Below are 17,873 nucleotides of genomic sequence, written 5' to 3'. Positions count from 1 at the left end.
CTGTATGTTTGTAGTTATTTTCACAATATAGGATAGATCACAGCCATTTAGAAATATAGCATCATATGATAAATATGAAAAAATAATGAAAATGAAATATTATTACACATTAGAGTGAACTTGGACTAAAAATAACTCTATAAAGTGAAATCATATTACTCTAAACAGTGTGAATAACCCTCAGTGTTAAATATTTTTACACATTTTGTTGTTAATTTTGACACTAAACTGAGTAGAATTAACACTAAAAAGTTAACACTGGCCATAGAGTAAATTTTACTCTAATTTTGAGTGGGACCAAATGTTATCTGAAACAGAGTTAAAATCAACTCTCTAAGTGTAAAATTGACACTCTGTTTTTTACTGTGTGGGTGGATGTTACACTGTGGAAATGGAAGGTGAGTGTTATTAACCCTCTGTGGTCCACGGACACGCTGCACCTCCAAATCACATGACTGATGTAAGCTGACACAGCAACAAGCTGCAGCCACGCTGAGTCTCTGTTTCAGCCACATTGAAAGTTCGGACTTCAAAGTTTTTACATTTTAATTACAGGCCAGTAAATCCAGAGTTATGATGATATATATCAGCCACGCTTTTTACTAAACACTGTCCTCACGTTTGTGTGTTTTTAGCGTTTTCTAAGGACAGCGCGAAAACAGTAAAGAAAAGAAAAAATCCACGTTTCCTATCGGTGGAAAAATGCACCATGTCGACCAATTAAAAAAAGTCAACATGTGGGATTTGGTTGTTTAGGAAGAGGGAAACGTTTTGGGAGTGACGGTAACGACAGCGAGACAGAGCGAGTGAGTGAGAGAGAGAGAGAGAGAGAGAGAGAGAGAGGTTTTAGATGTGGGAGATTTGTGACGTTTAGTGTGGAGTGTTTACTTAGTGTGTTGTGTAGCTGTTCTGTTGTGTAGTCGTTTTGTGTGTCAGTGAGGGCACTAATGAATGTCACAAAGGCACATTTGTAAACACTGTCACTAAGTAGAAAACCAGCGCAGTGATACACCTGCTGTTGTCAGGCTGCAGGTTTGTCCCTGTGCTCTTCTGTCTTTTGGTGGACAAACTTTTTTTACTGACACACATCATTTGTGGGGAAACTTATTGCAACACCTGATTGTTCTCTCATTTTAGTTTTAGTAATATTTGTAAATGGTTGTAGCCTTTGAATAGCTGTAACTGTAGTGACCACTGTGTGTGAAAGGGTTAAGTGATCAGGTTTAACAGATCAGTGATAAATCTGTGCTGTTGGATCAATAATGAAACAGACTGCTGTTAGAAATAACTCTGATTCTGCTGTTTATATTCTGATCAAATAGATGATAAATAGTTTCAGTGCGTAACTCACAGAAAGAAGCAGAACAGTTCACATCAGGCTGAAACCTCTGCAGTGTCTTCTTGGCTTCGTCTCTAAATTTTAAAGTTCTGTAGTATTTTATAAGAAACTCCTTTAAATTGTCCTCCATGCAGCCAAGTTTGTTTCCAGTTAATTGCTCCATATAAAGAAGAAGAAATGACTTGTGTTTATAAAGGATCTTCCTGTTATTCCACGTTTGTTGGAGAGAAGTTATGCTTATAAGTTTCCATGTGTAACAGTCGCAATAGTGTGTTGTCTCTTTAAGACAACTTCATGTTTAGTGATGTCACAAGCATGCGCCCCTGCCCTCTGTTGTATGAACGCTGCTCGCTTCATGTATGATGAGACAGCAGCCGTTCAGCTGGGCCTTGTTGGTGAGGAGTGTTTATTAAAGGACGAGCACTGTGGGATTCCCAGTACCAGTGTGGTCGGGAGTTTTTGACTGTCCTGCTGTCTGCCGCCTCCTCTCAACCACTGAATACACATGTCAGAAAAGCTTGCTCATGAAAACTGTTTCCTCTTCCTACTTTTCACAATAAAAGTCCTGCACAGCTGTACTCTGGTTACTTGATATGTGACTATTGTGGTTATATCAGTTTGGTAACAGATTTCTTTTTTCCTAATACATTAAGGATAATATACTCTCTTTCCTCTTTTCCCAACTGTGGTATAAAGCACAGCTTAGCCTTAGCAAATGTTCAAAGGAAAGTCGTCACTTCCTGATTTCTGTTTCACTGATAAATATTGTCACACTGGGGTTTTTGCAAATGATATCAGTGACCACTGTGTGGCAACTGGAGTCAGACAACTGAAGCTCCCACAATCAAGACCACAAACAGCTTTCAAAGGAGATTTGAAGCTTTTCTGTCAGCAAGCTTCATGATTTATGGGACTATAACTGGAACAGAATCTACCTGATCACCAATGGTGAGCTGGCATGGAATTATTTTTATGACACTTTTATCAAAATGATAAATAAGCATGCCCCCATGCTCAGATTTAGAGTGAAATGCAGAAACAATCCTTGGTTTTCTCCTCAGCTATGCAGTCTCCTTAAAAACAGGGATGCTGCTCAGGCCAGAGAAACTAAATCTGGAGCAGATTGGCTGATTTGTGGCAGCTCGGAAATCGTTCAGCCTCCTTCATTAAAAAGGCCAAATCAGAATCCTGTCCTTCAAAAACTACTAAACATCTGAATGATCCTAAAAGATTCTGGAAAAGAATAAAATCTTCTCATGGTGACATAACCTCCAATGAGTTGCAGCCTTTGCTGTAAAGGAGTTCAGGAGTTCACAGATGAAATGTACCTACAAAGAAAGTAGAATTGATTCAAACTTTACCAAGCAGTTCAGCAGGGAGTGGATGTGCTGTTGGGTTGTTGGAGGTACAACACACAAGAAGGCCGATGCAGGTGGATGCAAAGAGAGGCCAGGGCCACGTTCAAACCTGAACACGCTGCACAGTGTTTTGTTCCATTTGTTAGGGATGAATGAAATGCTTCCTTGAAAGGATGTGTGCAGTCACCAGTGGGCGTGGAAGCATGTGCACCCTCATTTGGTGGGTATTGGCGACTGTCAAGCCTTTGAGTCGCCGAGCAGCTGAATAGGGGAATAATGTTGACGCGCCCGCTGTTCAAAACGTAAGTCAAAGTTCCAGATTAAAAACGTCTTTATTTGTTATCAAATCCTTAAAATCCAGAAAAACAGTGATCAAAATAAACATTGTAAGCTTGAGCGGTCAGCAAAAGTCGACTTCTCCCATCACCCACTCATTCACAAAGATCCCCTCGGGACGTGAACAGGTGATATAGCAATCACTATTACTATTACCGACACCACGTGACCCAAAGCTACGCCTATCCACAACAGTGGGTGTGCAAGAAAAGTCCTCCTGTCACACATGAAAGATCAGCATTAATAAAGACGAGCACAGAAGGAGCCCAAGCACGTGTTTCTTTTTCAGATTTCTCTAAAAGTGTGTGTTCATTTGTTCCATCTGTCTTCTTCACAATAAACAACAGCTAACAGACACACATGCACTCTGTGTCACTTCACAGGGGCTGATGAAAGTGGACACAGTAAAGGGAGAGCTGGACCTGCTCTACACATCCTGGACTCTGTTAACAGACTTTATTCTGCAGCATCAACAGATGACGTATAAAAATATATGAAAATATAGAAACGTTTAACATTGTGACTGTTCACATTAGTGAAGCTGTTACTTTGCTGCCAGGTGGAAAAAGAACCCTAAAGCTGAGTCTTATTAAACATCTGCTGCACGAGAGAGTTTCATGGCCCTGCTTTATCCTGTGCTTGCTGACCACCTCGTCCTGAAACCTCTTCATCATCCTCACAGTTGTGTGAAGAAAGAGGGAAGCAGGTGGAGATGGAAACCATCTGTGCTCCTGTGTTCACTTGTGTGTGTGCGTCTATGGTCATACACTCGACCTGCACCCTCCACCCTCTGTGACTGGCTACACTCGGCCTGCACCCTCCACCCTCTGTGACTGGCTACACTCGGCCTGCACCTTCCACCCTCTGTGACTGGCTACACTCGGCCTGCACCCTCCACCCTCTGTGACTGGCTACACTCGACCTGCACCCTCCACCCTCTGTGACTGGCTACAGGACTTTTTGACTGGCAGACAAACACTGGCGTCCCACAGGGTTGCGTCCTCAGCCCCATCCTCTACACCCTGGTCACCCATGACTGTGTCACGTCCAACAAAGACAACATCATTTTGAAGTTCACGGATGACACTGCAGTGATCGGTCGCATCACTGGAGAGGACGACGTGGCTTATAGGAGAGAGGTGGCTGGTCTGGTGTCACAGTGTGAGGACAACAACCTCACCCTCAACACTGATAAGACAAAGGAGATGATAGTGGACACGAGGAAGAAGAAGAGGCCTCACCAGCCGCTGTTTACCCAGGAGCGTGAAGTGGAGAGGGTGAGCAGCAGTACCTGGGCGTCCACATCAGTGAGGACCTCACCTGGACACTGAACACCACACAGCTGGTCAAGAAGGCTCAGCAGCTGCTGTATTTCTTGAGGAGGCTGAGGAAATTTGGTATGTTGGCCAAGATCCTCAGCAGGTTCTACAGCTGCACTGTGGAGAGCACACTGACCAGCTGCATCACTGCATGGTACGGCAGCACTACTGCAAACCGCAAACGCCTGCAGAGAGTGATAACAACTGTGGAGAAGATCATCAGGACCCCGCTGCCCTCTCTGCAGAGCAGCTACCATCACAGAGTCCAGAGGAGAGACACACCTCTGCCCTCGAGACGAAGGTTCAGAAGTGTGAAATCTAGAACATCCAGACTTAACAACTCCATCCTCCCCACTGCTATCAGACTCCTGAACAGCTGACCGACCTCAAACTGCAGTTTGCACATCAGGTCACTTTGCACACTGTCCCAGGATGTGAGTGGGCGTTAAGGCGTCCATGTCCCTCTTCAAGCAACTTAAAGAAGTCCAGACGCTTTTCTTTCCAAGCTCCTTCGACAACATCATTCATAGAACAACTTCCAGCTTCTTTTGCTCGGCTACAGTTTGGATGGATTTGCATTTAAAGATGCAACAAGACTAAAATGGTTAGGGTCAGGAGGTCAAAGGTCAGAGCTCCTGTGGGTCTGAGGGCAGCCTCACGCTGGAGAAGGATGAAGGAGTCTGACCTGAGCCAGTGTTTGACATGAACACATCAGCACTGCTGTCAGTGAGCCTAACGACAGCCGTTAGCATCATTTCAGTGTTTCAGTCATAAAAACACTTCCTGTCACTGTGGTGGTTACAGTGACATCATGCAGTTTGTGCTTTGACCTCCAGAGGGCGACAAATCAGCACAGACAGAGAGCTCCATTCAAACTTTGCTGCCATCAGTAATAATTCTTCAAATATAATCATCAGTGTTTGAGCAGTTATGATATCAGGGACAATCTAGACATGTGTGACAATACTGAACATGTCACATGACACACCTTAAACATCATGTGATCCACTCTCAGTCTGCACTTTCATTCATGACTTCAACAGGTTGAAATGAGCTTTGAAGAAACATTCAGTGAAATAAATCTTTCATGGATTCATGTGAGCAGCAGATGAACTTTGTACCAACAACATCTTCAATAACAGAGTCTGAATGAAGCTCAGGTGTTGATGCTGCTCCCTGATTGGACGCTTGGTTTCAGCTCTGCTCTCAGTCTTTACTGCACAGGTGAAGGTAGAAAGTGTGACTGGATCTATAGACTGGAAACAGAGAAACATGCTGAACATTTGAAGCTTTGCAGCAGAAATGTTCATGTTACAAATACAGCAGAGCTGATCTGGGATCAGTGTGTTCACACCTGCAGCTACAACAAGGTTTCATGTCTCCACACGTCAGCATGTGAACTTTACTCTGACTCAGTCTGAGCAGTCAGACGCATATTTTTAAAGTTAACACATCAGCACACACAGAGCTGAGCCCCTCCCACCTGTGCTGAGTTTCAGGTGGAGCCCCGCCTCCTTCCAGGAAGCAGCTCACCTGTGTGTCCGTGTTTAGTGTCCAGGTGTGGAGTGGAGCTTGTTGTTGGTGTGTGAAGAAACTGTAAGTTTGCTTTGTTTCCTCCTTTAACAGTTTGTCTTTAGGAACTTTACTGTTTGTTCAGCTCATGTTTGATTTCTTCACACAACAAACTGTGTGTGTTTGTATTTCCGGTCTCTCCATTAAAGTCAGTGTGTAATGTTTTCCTGGCTAACATCAGCTGTGTGCAGCTTAGTTCAGCACAAATCTGCCGCTCCATAGTTCACGGTAACGGACTCACAGCTGGACCAACGAGGCCGAGTGTGTCCGCCACTCTGAGCTACGTTCGTGTTTGTGTACTTGTAGTTTGTACTTTGTGAGTTCACTCAGAGCCCACAGAGGACGCAGCGTACGTGATGACGTCACAGCCCTTTACCTCCTTTACTGTCACTGTGATTAATATTTACACACGAGACACCTGCAGAGCTCTGACGCTAAGCTAGTTAGACAGCATGCTAACGCTAAGCTAACACTAAGCTAAAGCTAAGCTAACACTAAGCTAACACTAAGAGCTCTTACACGAGTTAAAATGTAATTGAGCACTTTGTGAATGAGAGCAGCAGCAGCACAGAGTTAGTTGATGGTCAGATGGTTACAGAAAGAGCAGCAGACTTTGCAAATGATCATTTATTCCAGCTGTAACTCAGACATGACGTGTAAACAGACTGTTGGCTCTCCTCAAACAGGAAGTGATGCTTCACTTTCAGCCTTCTGTGGATTTTCTTCAGTAAAAGCTGAAGTCAAACTGTCAACATGTCAGCACACAAGCTCACACATGACTGCTTCATCAACATGGAGCTCTGAGTGTTTATTAAAGGATCATTGTGTGAAAGAGGCTCTAACACAGCTGACTGCAGCCTTTAGCTGTGAGCACACAGTGTCTCACATTTACATTCACTTTACTGTCAAACACACTCAGTAACTTTAAACAGCTGCTGTTATCAAGTGAAAACAGCAAAGATTTCAGGGCAAAGCTCGACTCTGGTCCCAGCTGTGTGTAAAGGTCACATGGTTCAGTCCATGTATTTAAACTCTGTGCTCTAACCAACTCATCCTCAGCCTTTTCTTTGAATAACCCAGAGGAATTCTTACTTACATATAATACAATACATTTAAACTCCAGCTGCTCACAGTACGACCATAATCCTGAACAGTGTAAATGACAGTGTTTATCTCTGTTCTTACATTGCAGAGACTTACACTGCTTATGTTTAGCCTGCAAACCAGTTTCTCTTTAGGATAATGAAGGTGTGCTTAGTCTTCAATAGCTTCTGTGCCTGCAAATGAAAAACACATTTTTCTTCTCTAACAGGATCTATGGGAGACCTGCTGGACCTGAACCCAGCTGTGTGTCCTTAAAGAGTGACGCGTCTAAAGATCGCTTCATTGATTTAAAGTCCAGCCTCTGTCTGCTGCAGAGAGCTGAGCTGTTAGTAACATGAACTCTCTGATTTAACTGCTTGATGTTGTTGGATATAAATGGCAGCACAAACACGTCATTCACGGTAATTGTAGAAACTAATGGTGGTGGTGCGTGTATGCGCCCAGATCAGCTGTCTGCGGCCCAGGACGGTGTAACTCCGTCACAACTATTTACATAAATCCTAACTAGGCACTTTACACAAGTGCCAACATGAGAAATTAGTGACGGTCCCATAATGAGCGCCTGGCAGAGGCTGCTTCGCAGTAAATGACAGTAACATTCGGTAAACTAAGTGTGCGCCAAGGATTTAAACAAAGAACAGCAAAGAACAACCAGGATAAAACACAGAAACTTACAGTCTCATGGACGCACACCTCTGCTGACTCTCCCCACCTGCAGCTCTGACCGAACTCTCTGCGTCGAAGCGTAATGATGAGGTAGAATTGTGTCTTCTGATTGGTGAAGAGGATGGGTTGCCTTCCCGCTCATTGGCTATTTGGCAGCTGTATGCTGATATATTTACTCGGCAGATGTGGCTCTGTTCGTCAGTTCTGCCAGCTGGCTTTTGTACAACCGCGTTATAATGAGGGAGCACTGTATTGAACTTGAACAAAGGTTTGAGGAAGCACAAAGCTGTCCACACATCTGGACTCAACGTTGTTGACAGTTGAGCCGACGTATTAAAGAACTGTGACGTATAAACTTTGAAGGGGTTAAGGGCGCTTTCCCACATGAAATAAGTGTTAGTACCTTGAAGTGGCAATGAGAAGGAATGAGCCAAATCTTAAATTAACTAGAGAATAGCATGCTCATAATGTGAAAATCTGACTCCTGTCCTACTTCAGGTGGAGTCCCGCCTCCTTCCAGGAAGCAGCTCACCTGGGTTTCTGTGTTTGGTGTCCAGCTGTGGAGCTTGTTGTTGGTGAAGAAACTGTACGTTTGTGTTGTTTCCTCCTTTAACAGTTTGTTTGTTTCTGCTCTGTGATGTTTGGACCAGATGTTCAGCTCTTATTTCAGGACACACTTTGGATCGCTTGTGTTTGAAGACACATGATTATAGATTATTGATTGATTGGAATCCACACTGATTATCAGTCAGTTACTCTGCACTTAAACATTTGTTACTGTGATCAACAGTTTAAATGGTTCTGTGTGTAACTTTAGACCCAACTGACACTAATCAGTATCGTCATGTAACATTGTTTTTCCCTTTAAACAAGGACAAAGAGATCAAATCAGTTTGTTGTTAAGAAGTTGGCATTCAGGTTTTACTGAAGTGAAAAAACACAAAACAAAGCAGCTCAGTTTAGTTCAGGGTCACTGCAAAGTCAATCAGACATAAGATTCATGTTTTAAATGCTGTGTGTGCTGATAATATCTGCATATGGAGTTTGCAAGTTTAAAATACACAAGTTTAAAAATATATTTGGACTTTTCTGCTTTTCTGTGTCTTTCTATTGTGATGAACACATTGATTGCTGCTGTCACACTCTGAGGGTTTTGTGTTTATTGTGTTTTAATCAGGGACCTGAGTCTGACTTCTTTTTAGTGTTTGAAGATTTTAATCACTGTTAGTTGGTCACAGTGTGTCTCTTGTGTCTGTTTGTTGCCATCCCATTGAAGTCTTTGCAATTTTTTGTTGAACACTTTGAACTTTGTCCTTTTTGAACTATTTTCAGTCTGAATGAAGAGTCACTTGATTGTATTTAAGTTTGTTGCCCTGAATTTAGCTACAAACCTTTGCCAACGAACCAGGTTACTCTTGTATTAAATACATTTATCCAGTCACTTAATGGTACATTTAGATGAGTTAAACAGTTGAACTGATGCATGTTACGATTCTGTTTGTTGTGATGAATTCTCAGTAAATCATGACTTTAATGTAAGAGCAAAGTCTCACAGCCTCAAACGCATTTAAACCTCTCACTCCATAACTGAAGATGTGTAAGATATAAAGTGCAGAACGCAAGCCTGATACTAGTGTTTGATCTGTTTCAAATTAAACACAAATGAACTGTTCAAGGGACAAAAGTAATTAGTTGTTTGGTCCTTTGTGAATTCTTACCTGTGTGGGAAATGTTCAGATAGAAAGATCTGAACTTTTTTAACAAGAATCAGACGGTTGTGTCCAGAAGATCAGGTCTGAGTCTGTCTAAGACCTTGTGCTGCTCCTGGTCAGCAGAGGGCTCGAAGCCATCTGTTCCTGACTGCTGATGCTTTCCTTTAACATCTTTAACAAGGACTCGTTTATTCATGAAAAACAGAAGACTTGATTCAAAAACAGAAGAAACAGCGCACAGTAAAGTTACATGTAATAACATGTTTAATGTTCAAACACAGGCATAGTGTGACGCACTTAAACATGAGGAAGTTAAACATTCGTCTGTTGATGGCTGATCACTGAGGCATCACAGAAACTGATGGAGTTGATAGAACAGAACAGGAAGTGAGATATTTTAATTTACTTGACATAAAACAAATTAATTTTATGTCATGACATAAAATAAATCAAATGTATGATCTAAATCAAACCCCTGATGTCTCTTAGCCTTTATACAGCTCTGTTAAATGAGTGTTGTTACCATTGGTGCATCACTGAGATCAGGTGTTCTGAAAACTGAAACTATGCTGCATGCAGCTACTAGTTTTTCTATTTTGGTGCTATAAATGTTCATGGACATGGTTTCCTTGGCTGAAAACACCAAAATCATTAAAATATCTTTTCATGAAAATGATGTAAGACAGAGCAGAGAGCTAATGCTGACTTTAATGCTCAGGACTCACTTCTTCTGATCGGACTGTGTTTGAGGATCTTTAGAAGTTTTTCTTTCTAGTTTCTCCACAAGTTAGCTGATTTAAAACAAACAAACAATCAAACAAAAACCTTGTTCACATGCCATCAAGATAAAACGACAAAAATCCAAACCCTGCTGCAGATCTGGTGTTCTCCATATTAGGCTACGTTCACACTGCAGGCGAAAGCGCATCAAATCCGACTTTTTTGACCCTATGTGACCCAAATCCATCATGGTGACAGTGTGAACGGCACAAATCTGATATTTTCAAATCCGATCTGGGTCACTTTCGTATGTGGTCCTGAATCTGATACATATCTGATGTTTTAGAAAGCTGCTGTTTGATGGTCATGTCACTTTAAATCCGTCTTTTACGTCACTGACACAAGACAGACGCCAATTATCAGCGCCGGAGAAGACATCGTGAACGCTTCCTGTCCATCCAGTGAAACTGTTGGGAAGACAACGTTGGAGAAACGTGAACATTTTATTTGTTCTGTATAATCTGCAGATTCTGACAGAAATCTGCAACTATCCTTTGAAGCAGCGCTCCTCTAAAACAGCAATAAGGATCATTATTAGGTTATTTACATTATTATGAAAATAACTTTATAACTTAAAGCAAAATTAGGAAACGTAAAGTCTGAAGTCTTTATATTAAGTTCATCAGTCAAACAATACTGTTGGTCTGGGTCTAAACAGAGCGCGTTGTGTGTGACGTCTTCTTTTGCGCATGCGGCCGCTTTGAGCGTTCACACTAGAGCGCGTTTGCTGTCACATTTTATTTGTAGTGTGAACGAGCAGACAAAACAATCAGATTTGATCAAAAAATCAGAATTGAGCATCAAGACCTGCAGAGTGAACGTAGCCTTAGAGAATGGTGAGCTGCTAAATGTGTTTCATGTGGTAGCATCCAGTGAAACAGCATTTATACAGTCTAGCACTGACTCAGTTCACTAACCAGGTTCAAGGAAATAACTGGAAGATTTCCCAAACAGAGAAATCATGCTGGGATCTTTGTTCCCGCTATGAACTCTAATACAGTACAGATCTACATGTCAGGGGAGAAAATATAAGAAACAAAGATTTCCAATAAAACACATAGAAAATCTGTTTTTCAGGTTCAGATTCATTTTCTGAATCTCCGCAGCGACACGTGGAGGAAGTGGTGGCCCTAAGCAGCAGATACTGTTTGTAGAAGTAACAGAGGAGCAATCAGAAGCAAACTGATTTGAAGAGGGGGGGGGGGGGGGGGGGGATTAACAGATGAACTGGAATAAAATAAAAATTAATTGAACTTTGAATTACATAAAGTTACTTCACTGACTAAACCCAAAATACATGTGCACTCAAGTAAACCTGAATCAAAACAGAAACAAAGTTACTCAGCGATTAGGCAGCTCTTCTGTGAAAGAGTAGGTTAAATATTAGGAGCCACCATCAAAACAACTGGAGTGATGTCACCTGGAGTAAATGCAGATATATTTACATGAACTGAATATACCGTCCATTTCACAGATATCTTTAGTTTGGTTAAAGATTTTGATAAACACAGAAATTGATGAATCTGGAGTACAGAAAGTGGAATATCTAAACAAATGTAATAGCTGACTGTCTAAATTGAGTCTAAATTGATGGAAATAACCCAGAGAAGCTGCTGGAATCACTGAGCTTATAACAAAACAGTATAATGATTCATTTATAGCGCAGTAATACAGGTTTAAAAACAACAGGGACTAAAATGTCAATAATTCATAGTCCTTTTATTATTTAATTAACTTCATATTAGGTGGATTTGTGTGAGCGTGGCCGACTGATGACAATAACAGAGAAGCTGGAGGGAAAAAAGCTTTAAATTAGTTTTTATAGACTCTACACTCAGAAGTCAAAACAAGTGCGATGAATGAAATCCACATGTGCAGCACTGACAATAAGAAAGACCTTTAAAAGTACCAGGAACAAAACAAAAGCATGCAGGAGTTTAACAAACAAACTTGATCTACAAATTCTGTGGATGTTAAAATGCCTGTGTAAACAGAAGTGAATATGATGATGCGATTTTGGATGCTGATCATTTAAAAATGCTGAAACTTGAAAATAATCACAAATCCAACTGAAGACAGGTTTAAGTTCAATATAAAGGTTAATGTTTATAAAACGTTTGTTAAAAAACTGCATAAATAGGCAGGTTTTTGTAAAACGTGGAGGTTATTACACGGGGTTCTAGTGATATGTTAATTTAAGTCTTGTATCCATTAATAAACATTACATTTGTTTCATATTGTCATGATTTTAGCACTGATCTATTTTAAACTTCAAAAGAAAAATCAAAGTGATTACAGATATATTTTTCCCAACAAAGCCCCCCCCCCCAAAAAAAAGCCCCCCAAAAAGCCCAAACAACAAAAAAAGCCGTCTGTTATTTCTAATACAGATGCTGAAGTTATGAGTTGCAGCTAAATGCACAATGCAACCACAGGTTTAACCCTATATAAGCATGTAGGCATATTAGAAGAGAGTGAAGGACAAGTTTTATAGACTTTAATAGACTTTACATGTAATTTCTATCTGATCATTGTTGAATCAGATATTTGTATTTGATGGTTTTGTTTTATTGTGAAATGTCCCACAGAACAAACTGAGGTAAATTACCTTTGTGTTATTCAAACACTCTACAGGTCAGGTTGCGGTGCTGTGGATTTACTGTGCTGGAGTGCAGTACAGTGACTGTAGTGTTCATGGTCAGAGTCAGGTTACATCTTAGGCTTCTTCCACCTGCTGAATTCCACTTTATGTCTGACTGTTCTCATTTTTCTGTTTAGGTGCAGAGGCAAGGTCACCCTCTACAATTTAGGCAACAAAATACAGCTTTTCTTACCTTTATGTTTCTCTGCTTGTGACGTACACAACAATGGTCAAGCTGAGTATTGATTAGAATTAAAATTTAGACTGTAACAAAGTTTCTATTCCCATGTGCTAACATTATTTTATTATTATATTAATGTAGCACAAGGTTCAGTTCGCCTTGTTATAGAGGATTTCAGTTGATGTGCACATGAATGATTTGTGTTTCCTCTGCAGGTGAAGGTAGAAAGTGTGTGTGAGCTGATGTGAATTGAGCAGCATGGATCAGTGTGAGGACAGAGAGGAGGGAGTCCCTCCCTCTAAAAGCACTCTGTGTGGGGAACATGAGAGCCAGACCAAAGCTCAGAGGTGAGATGACCATCTCTAACTGTCCATGACTCTTCTCCATGTCACAGCTCAGCACTCACATCACTGCTCCATCATTATTCACAGGAACCCACCTGAACCTCCACCCAGCTCTGGGTCCTTACAGAGTGACCGGTCTAAAGGTCATCCCATTTCTTTTAAAGTCCAGCCTGTGTCTGCTGCAGAGAGGTGAGCTATTAGTAACATGAACTCTTTGATTAAACTGCTCGATGTTGTTGGATATAAACTGCAGTACAAACATGTCGTTCCCTCAGTCCCATTTAAACTGTCTTTTAAAACAAGCCTTTGGTTTTTAAACAACTGAAAACCCACTTCAGCAAACAGGAAGTGGTCAGAGCGTCCGTCCACTTCCTGTCAGGCCCTGCAAACATTTCATATTGAAGAAAAGTAGTTGAAATCTCACATTTTTACTCCACCACATTCAACCATTTTGACATTTTAGGCCACATCATGAAACTCTTGTCACATGACTCCTGTTATGTTATAGAGTCATGTGACCACCAGGGAGTGATTTGTATGGATGAAACACATTCAAATCAATCTGATTCATCAATGGAAACATTTTTGGTGTAAAATGCACCAACACTGAAAACGCTGAAGATAAAAACACAACAAATGAAATATGAACAAATCGAGGCTTTGAATACACGTGTGTGTGTTTGAGACAAAGAGATAAATGATTATGTGTCTGTCCTATTGCTGCATGAGGATTTTATTGTAGATTTTGTGCGTTTACACTTTTGACCACGAAGGTGTTGAAAGGGCGTAAAACAGTTGGAGGCACAAAAGTAAACACTAGTGCTGTCAGTAGATTAAAAAATGACTAATTAATGACACAATTTTCTGTCATTAATCGTGATTAATCACAATCACTTGATCAGTAGCTACAGTTACATTTTTCACTTTATATTTAAGCTTGTAACAGACGTTTACACCATATAATGAAGTAAATGCAGAATAAACACAAAGAATGTTAAACGCTTCAATTCAAAGAGACTTTGAATAGTTTTCTTCAGTCTTTAACTCAGCTTCTTTCCTGTAAATACAACTTTGTAACAAACATATATACTAAAAGGTCAGTGTGCACTAGTATATAATAATATATAATCATTTATAATCAATAATAATTAATGTTCTTCTGTCAGATCATTGATTAGACTCGACTCCAAATACGAGACTCAGAAAACTCAAATGAAAACTCAAATCAAACCAATGAGAAAAAGACTTCTTGTGTGTAGAATGAAAACATATGGAAGTCGTCAGGTTTCAAACACTCGATGAATCTACTGCACAGTTACATTCAGGGACCTTTGGCCTCCTGAGAGCATTAGTTGATGGTTCATCACAGTTTTACCTTCCAGTGAGTGAATTTATCAGTTTGATGAAGTCTCAAAGTTTCCTCTGAGCTTCTGCAACATCATCACTTCCATCACTGATGAAAGAAAGTTCATAGAAAACAGAAAACATATCTTCAGAATCTGAGAGTCTAAAACTTGACAGACTTGATTCAGATGAAGTTATTTGAGCAGAAACTCCTGGATCTTTATCCTGTGTTGATATAATCCTTCATGGTTCCTCCACAGAGTGGACCAGCAGAGCTCAGAGGTTCCCAGTGGTCAGTCTGCCCAGCAGCATCAAACACAGCTGGACTCCATATTTATGGTCTGTACATGTACAACAACTACTGTTACATCTGTTCTGTTCACAGTCATCTCCATGCTGCTCTTTGTAGACCAGTGGATTGTCAGTGTGTCCAACATGGATCTGATGTTTGGCTCCATGATTTCAGTCTGATTGGCTCATTCATAAATATTCTGTTCCAGCTGCTGGAGGACAACATCATCACTTTTGTGAAGAACGAGCTGAAGAAGATCCAGAAGGTTCTGAGTCCAGATTACCCAGAATGCTTAGAGAGTCAGAGGAGCAGCAGCAGAGAGGCATTTGTGAAGATCACAGTGGACTTCCTGAGGAGAATGAAGCAGGAGGAACTGGCTGACCGTCTGCAGAGCAGTAAGAGGATTTATCTAAAGATTTAAAGTTTTGGATAAATGAATATTTTCCAGAGATGGAAGATGGAGCAACATGTTTTAAAGATTAGTTCTTTTTGGAATTGAGTGTTTATTTTTCTTTTCTTTCAGAACTTCAAGCTGCAGTTTGTCACCGTAACCTTAAATCTGCACTGAAGAAGAAGTTCCAGTGTGTGTTTGAGGGCATCGCTAAAGCAGGAAACCCAACCCTTCTGAAACAGATCTACACAGAGCTCTACATCACAGAGGGAGGGACTGCAGAGGTCAATGATGAACATGAGGTCAGACAGATTGAAACAGCATCCAGGAAACCACACAGACCAGAAACAACAATCAGACAAGAAGACATCTTTAAAGCCTCACCTGGAAGAGATGAACCAATCAGAACAGTGCTGACAAAGGGAGTGGCTGGCATTGGGAAAACAGTCTTAACACAGAAATACACCCTGGACTGGGCTGAAGACAAAGCCAACCAGGACATCCAGTTCATGTTTCCATTCACTTTCAGAGAGCTGAATGTGCTGAAAGAGGAAAAGTTCAGCTTGGTGGGACTTGTTCATCACTTCTTTACTGAAACCAAAGAAGCAGGAATCTGCAGCTTTGAAGACTTCCAGGTTGTGTTCATCTTTGATGGTCTGGATGAGTGTCGACTTCCTCTGGACTTCCACAAAACTACAATCCTGACTGACCCTAGAAAGTCCACCTCAGTGGATGTGCTGCTGATAAACCTCATCAGGGGGAAACTGCTTCCCTCTGCTCGCCTCTGGATAACCACACGACCTGCAGCAGCCAATCAGATCCCTCCTGACTGTGTTGGCATGGTGACAGAGGTCAGAGGGTTCACTGACCCACAGAAGGAGGAGTACTTCAGGAAGAGATTCAGAGATGAGGAGCAGGCCAGCAGGATCATCTCCCACATCAAGACATCACGAAGCCTCCACATCATGTGCCACATCCCAGTCTTCTGCTGGATCACTGCTACAGTTCTGGAGGATGTGCTGGAAACCAGAGAGGGAGGAGAGCTGCCCAAGACCCTGACTGAGATGTACATCCACTTCCTGGTGGTTCAGGCCAAAGTGAAGAAGGTCAAGTATGATGGAGGAGCTGAGACAGATCCACACTGGAGTCCAGAGAGCAGGAAGATGATGGAGTCTCTGGGAAAACTGGCTTTTGATCAGCTGCAGAAAGGAAACCTGATCTTCTATGAATCAGACCTGACAGAGTGTGGCATCGATATCAGAGCAGCCTCAGTGTACTCAGGAGTGTTCACACAGATCTTTAAAGAGGAGAGAGGACTGTACCAGGACAAGGTGTTCTGCTTCATCCATCTGAGTGTTCAGGAGTTTCTGGCTGCTCTTCATGTCCATCTGACCTTCATCAACTCTGGACTCAATCTGCTGGAAAAACAACAAACAACCTCCAAGAAATCGAAATTATTTAACAAACTAAAACTTCAATCTCTCCACCAGAGTGCTGTGAACAAGGCCTTACAGAGTCCAAATGGACACCTGGACTTGTTCCTCCGCTTCCTCCTGGGTCTTTCACTGCAGACCAATCAGAGTCTCCTACGAGGTCTGCTGACACAGACAGGAAGTAGCTCACAGACCAATCAGGAAACAGTCAAGTATATCAAGAAGAAGCTCAGTGAGAATCTGTCTGCAGAGAAAAGCATCAATCTGTTCCACTGTCTGAATGAACTGAATGATCGTTCTCTAGTGGAGGAGATCCAACAGTCCCTGAGATCAGGAAGTCTCTCCACAGATGAACTGTCTCCTGCTCAGTGGTCAGCTCTGGTCTTCATCTTACTGTCATCAGAAAAAGATCTGGATGTGTTTGACCTGAAGAAATACTCTGCTTCAGAGGAGGCTCTTCTGAGGCTGCTGCCAGTGGTCAAAGCCTCCAACAAAGCTCTGTAAGTAAACATGTGATCAGGCTTTTATTTATAACATAAACAGTGTAATGTGTGATGGACCCTTAAAAACTTAAACATATTTATTTGAATGATCATCAGCACTAAATACAGTATATTATAGTTAATGTTTGATAGCAGCAGTAAATGTCAGAGTGTCTTAAACATATATGGACTTCAGCTTTTATCAAAGTCATATCCAGAATCATCCTGTAAGTAAAATTTATTTATACAGCAGCTTTCACAGGTCAAAAACCACAAAGTGCTTTACAATAGAAACAGGCAATATAAAACACAGAAGATAAAAACATTAAACAGCAAACACTGAACATCATACAGCCTAAAACTAGTTAAAGGCCTGAATACTCTGAATACTAGAGTCTGAATAAATGAGTTAGTGGGACCAGTAACAGCCTTTAACTGGAAGATCTCAGATGTGAGAAGAGCTGTGGGATTGTAGAAAGTCAGAAATATAGACTGGGACTTAAAGTAAGGACTCAATCTTTAAATAAAGCCTAAAATGAACAATTATGACAGAATTAACCAATAAGAATCCACTAAATG

At 41.3% G+C, this 17,873-nt stretch overlaps 1 protein-coding gene across 5 annotated transcripts in view; it reads left to right on the top strand.

Annotated features, from left to right (window-relative positions):
- LOC102777248 (NLR family CARD domain-containing protein 3-like) overlaps nt 1-17,873 on the top strand; it is a 1,099,208-nt gene that overhangs the window by 832,441 nt on the left and 248,894 nt on the right. The window contains exons 4-8 of one of the 5 annotated variants that reach the window (XM_087837904.1): nt 7,237-7,293; nt 13,482-13,541; nt 14,957-15,035; nt 15,197-15,383; nt 15,512-17,312. The exons of 2 other annotated variants lie outside the window; for them this stretch is intronic. In XM_087837904.1, the coding sequence (XP_087694030.1) occupies nt 7,237-7,293; nt 13,482-13,541; nt 14,957-15,035; nt 15,197-15,383; nt 15,512-17,312 (2,184 nt within the window). The remainder of the gene's footprint in view (nt 1-7,236; nt 7,294-13,481; nt 13,542-14,956; nt 15,036-15,196; nt 15,384-15,511; nt 17,313-17,873) is intronic. 2 more of the 5 variants (XM_087837901.1, XM_087837898.1) reach the window with 2 other exon arrangements.

This window comes from Neolamprologus brichardi, chromosome 3 (genome assembly GCF_056152115.1).
Source record: "Neolamprologus brichardi isolate AB-2024 chromosome 3, ASM5615211v1, whole genome shotgun sequence".
NCBI lineage: Eukaryota > Metazoa > Chordata > Actinopteri > Cichliformes > Cichlidae > Neolamprologus > Neolamprologus brichardi.
Note: the sequence above shows the minus strand (reverse complement) of the source record. Positions and strands in the feature narration are given on the sequence as shown.